This window comes from Delphinapterus leucas, chromosome X (assembly GCF_059928025.1).
Source record: "Delphinapterus leucas isolate spDelLeu-1000000601 "Yukka" chromosome X, BTC_Dleu_Yukka2, whole genome shotgun sequence".
Lineage (NCBI taxonomy): Eukaryota > Metazoa > Chordata > Mammalia > Artiodactyla > Monodontidae > Delphinapterus > Delphinapterus leucas.
In genome coordinates this window covers 44,463,983-44,467,485 of record NC_143150.1, presented here as the reverse complement: position 1 = coordinate 44,467,485, position 3,503 = coordinate 44,463,983, and the positions used below count along the sequence as shown (strand labels likewise).

Below are 3,503 nucleotides of genomic sequence, written 5' to 3'. Positions count from 1 at the left end.
TTAGGCCAGGTTGGCACTTTGCCTGCCCTACCATGCTGTTAGCCTAAGACATGGTACGTGGTAAGTGGACCACAGATGTGTCTGCAAACTTGTATTTTTGTTCCTCTTTTCAGAATACAGTGATGGTGGTAGACCAGCTCAAGGAAGAAAGAAAGGTTGGAGTTCTTTCCCAGGTAATTCTGGCGAGAGGAGCCCTCATTATGAACACGATAGATGTGAGCCTCAGCCCTCACAGCTCAAGGAGGATGATGGAAACGTCGTGAAGAAGGATGTCCAGGAGGACCCCGAAGTAAGACAGTAAGTGACCAGGCAGCAGGGTTTGTGCACAGCAGCCCCTGGGACTATGCACCTCTCTCACGCTCCGTGGACTTGTTTTTCTTCTCTCACTGCAAATCTGAGGCATGCTAGAAGGGAAATAATGGTTGAGCAATCCTAATTGTAGTGCTGGTGTCAAAGACACGAGGGTGTACAGAAGACTTTCTTAGCACTTATGGCCACTCACCCGCCTTCTCTCCACATGCCCCCTGCAGCTCTCCCTGTACCATCCCAGGCAACAAGAGAGGAGTGAGATGGCACAGTGAAGGCCACATGCATACTACTGTGTGGAGAAAGAGAAAACCTCTGGAGAGAAAAATGGGGGAGAACACACAAGATGGAACCCCAGGGAGCTGGTTCAGGGTCACAGTGAGTATCCTGAAAAATGTATGGAATGTGCAGGAGGGAAAAGCCCCGGGGGAGTTGTGTTGGTCTCATGTAGAGATGCTGGTTTATTTCACTGGGGACAGTTTGTAATCTGTCCCTTTTACTAGCAGGAGTTAACAGTCTTGTTCATCTAAGGGCAGATTCAGAGAAGCAATGTAAAGGGAACAGGCTGACCGTGAGGAGAACAGAGGAGCCTGTCTCAAAGCAAAGATGGAAACTACTGCCAAGGATATGGAGCAACTCCACATTGGAGGTCTCAGCTTGGCAAGCTGAGTGTGGGAAATGGAGGGCCGAGCCTCTGGAGACCTTGTCTGAGGGGCAAGCGGTGTCTGCACCGGGTAGGATCTCCTGGAAATTTATAAAAGGAAGATCATCACTGACACCTTGATTATGTGGAAGAGAGTTTGACTGGAGAGAAAGAGTATTTAGGAAATCCATATTACGCACACCCATAAGAAATCATGCCAGTGGTCCCTTCTTTACAAGCCCTTTCAAGCTCAGTAGAAGGCCGGAAAGGAGCAGGAAAAGGTTCGTCCTCCAGCCTAAATTCCCTGTTGTCTGTCCTCTCTCCCATCGCTTCTTTTCATCCTTAGATTCCTCATGGGATAAAGTATGACAGGACATGGCTAATGAGCTCAATCCAGAGACATTGCAGTGTCCCCTTCACTCCAGTGGACGTAAGAGAGGATGCCGAAGCCAGACGCGTGGGCACAGGGAAGGGGGAGAGAGAGACCAGGTTCAGCAGGGTCTGCTGGCTTCTGAAACTATTGCTGTTGCATTCAATCCCTGTAGTTCCACTTTGTGAAAAATGGGGCTCGATTCTTTGTCCAGGGAGTTAGCACTGCCTCTGCATTGATGGATGTCAGCTACAAGATTCGTGACGAGGAGAGCCAAGAGGTGTGTGTCGAGGGCGTTACGTGTACCTCGTCCTGAGGAAGGAGTACAGGCCAGGGGCTGGTTTTCTTCTTTGGAACTAGAGATCCTGGTGCTTACCCCACCTCTTCTTGCTGTAGATACCTGTCTTTGTCAGGCCCTCCGCTGTTCCCTACTCTGTGCGGTATAAGTTGAAGCCAGAAGAAATGGAGCAGCTAAAGGTAATGCAGATGCAAGGCATGTTGTGTGCCAATGCTCAGACCCACCTCTCCTTCCTCCAGACCCCCGTCCCCCTCGCCCCCGATTTCCCTGCCACCACCACAGCCTCAGAGCGGCGCTCTCCATCTCTCACTCTGCAGCTGACTTTGATCAAACGATTTGATGTCTCCAAGCTAGCTCTTGACCTGCAGAGGCTCTACGTTGACCCAGGTACGGCTGACAGCAGTAATTCTAGGGCGTGCGAGGGCAGAGCGGTCTTTCTGGAGGGAGACGTAGGGATGGTAACGTGGGGAGGGGCTGGTGCTGGCCCCACACCCCACTCAGCCATCTGGTTCCCTCCCCTCTCCTTCCTGAAGACTTGGTGGGCTATGATATTGATATAATTCTGAATCGAAGAAGCTGCATGACTGCCACCCTGCAGGTCATCGAAAAGAATTTACCTGAGGTGAGGTTGTAGGCCCAGTGCTGGTATTAGGGTAGGGCGTAGAAGAGATGGGGAGGAGGGCAGATTTGTCTCCAAGGTCCTAGATAGTAACCTTCACTCTACCTCTTCTTGCCCCAAAGCTGTTGTCCTTGAACTTGAGCAGCAACAAACTGTACCAGCTGGATGGCCTGTCTGACATTATACAGATGGTCCCCACAGTCAAGATCCTGAACCTCTCCAAAAATGAGGTGAGAAGAGGGAGCCAGGTCAAAGTTGGGTTGAGAGTGGGGGGGGCATGTTAGTGGCCATCAGAGTGATGACAGGAGGCAGGTGATGGTACCTGTGTGGAGGGAGGGGTCTGGGGGTGCAGGGATCCGGATGTCCCTCTTTCCCTGGGATTCCTTTTCCCACTTCCGCCCCATATTTCTCAGCTGACGTCTATGCGGGAGTTGAGCAAGATGCGAGGGCTGAAGCTTGAAGAGCTGTGGCTGCAAGGGAACCCGTTGTGTGACACCTTCCCAGACCAGTCCACCTATGTAAGGTCAGTGTGAACACCCTGCCACCCTTCATGGTGACCTTCACCCATGGGAGCCTAGACTATCTGTGACAGTGCCCCTTTGCCAAAGGTGGCAGCCCTGGTCTTCTGGGAGGATCACAGGCCCCACCTTCTGCTCTCTCTGTGCCTCTCACCGGTGAGGAGTTTCCTTCCCCTGACCTGCTCACCTCTGCAGGCGCTCTGGGGTCTGTTGCCAGCTCTCTGCGCCCAGCTATATTCCAGCAAGACCTCCCAAGAGTGTGCCCCAGAAAGCAGGGCTTCTCCTCCTCACCAGGACCAGGAGTGACCAGCCTTGATCCAGATGCTGGCGCCCTGGACTGAGAAGGGTCCTCCTGTCCAGGGCCTCTTGCTGAGAGAAGCCTTCCTTCTTCGTGCTGAGATGGGGTTTGCCTCCCCCATTCTGAGAGGGGCCCTCTTCCCCTTCCTCCAAATGGATCCCCACTCCTCTCCCAGGTTGACATGGGGGCTTTCCTGCGCCATGCTGAGGGCTGAGGCCATGGGTGGCTGCTGTCATGACATCCATTCTGCTGGCCCAGTGCCAGGAGCTGGACCCTCCTTGGGAAAAAGCAGGGCTTCCTGAGTCAAGGGGCCAGACGTGGGCTCACGCCAGTGATCAGAGGGCTTCCTGAGGCAGGGGTGGAAGGCAGAGGGCAGAGGTGGTAGAGGAGACAGAAGGACAGGCCTCTCAGGGGCACTTCCCCTCCCTCCCTGCACACGTCACATCATCCC

The 3,503-nt window shown here is 53.5% G+C and overlaps 1 protein-coding gene across 1 annotated transcript; it reads left to right on the top strand.

The window, feature by feature from the left end:
- Positions 1–318: 318 nt before the first annotated feature.
- LOC149744230 (nuclear RNA export factor 2-like) lies at positions 319–2,909 on the top strand. Its single transcript, XM_089904262.1, has 8 exons — positions 319–684; positions 1,296–1,379; positions 1,495–1,599; positions 1,716–1,796; positions 1,935–2,004; positions 2,151–2,239; positions 2,359–2,466; positions 2,650–2,909. The coding sequence occupies exons 1-8, from the start codon at positions 589–591 to the stop codon at positions 2,767–2,769; spliced, it is 753 nt and encodes a 250-aa protein (XP_089760388.1). The 5' UTR covers positions 319–588; the 3' UTR covers positions 2,770–2,909.
- Positions 2,910–3,503: the final 594 nt, after the last annotated feature.

Excerpts from the sequence above, each read along its gene's own strand:
- LOC149744230 (XM_089904262.1), top strand. The coding sequence starts at position 589 with ATGCATACTACTGTGTGGAGAAAGAGAAAACCTCTGGAGAGAAAAATG. Across the intron at positions 1,380-1,494 it reads TCCCCTTCACTCCAGTGGAC|TTCCACTTTGTGAAAAATGG; the intron begins GTAAGAGAGGAT and ends CAATCCCTGTAG. Across the intron at positions 2,240-2,358 it reads TCGAAAAGAATTTACCTGAG|CTGTTGTCCTTGAACTTGAG; the intron begins GTGAGGTTGTAG and ends CTTGCCCCAAAG.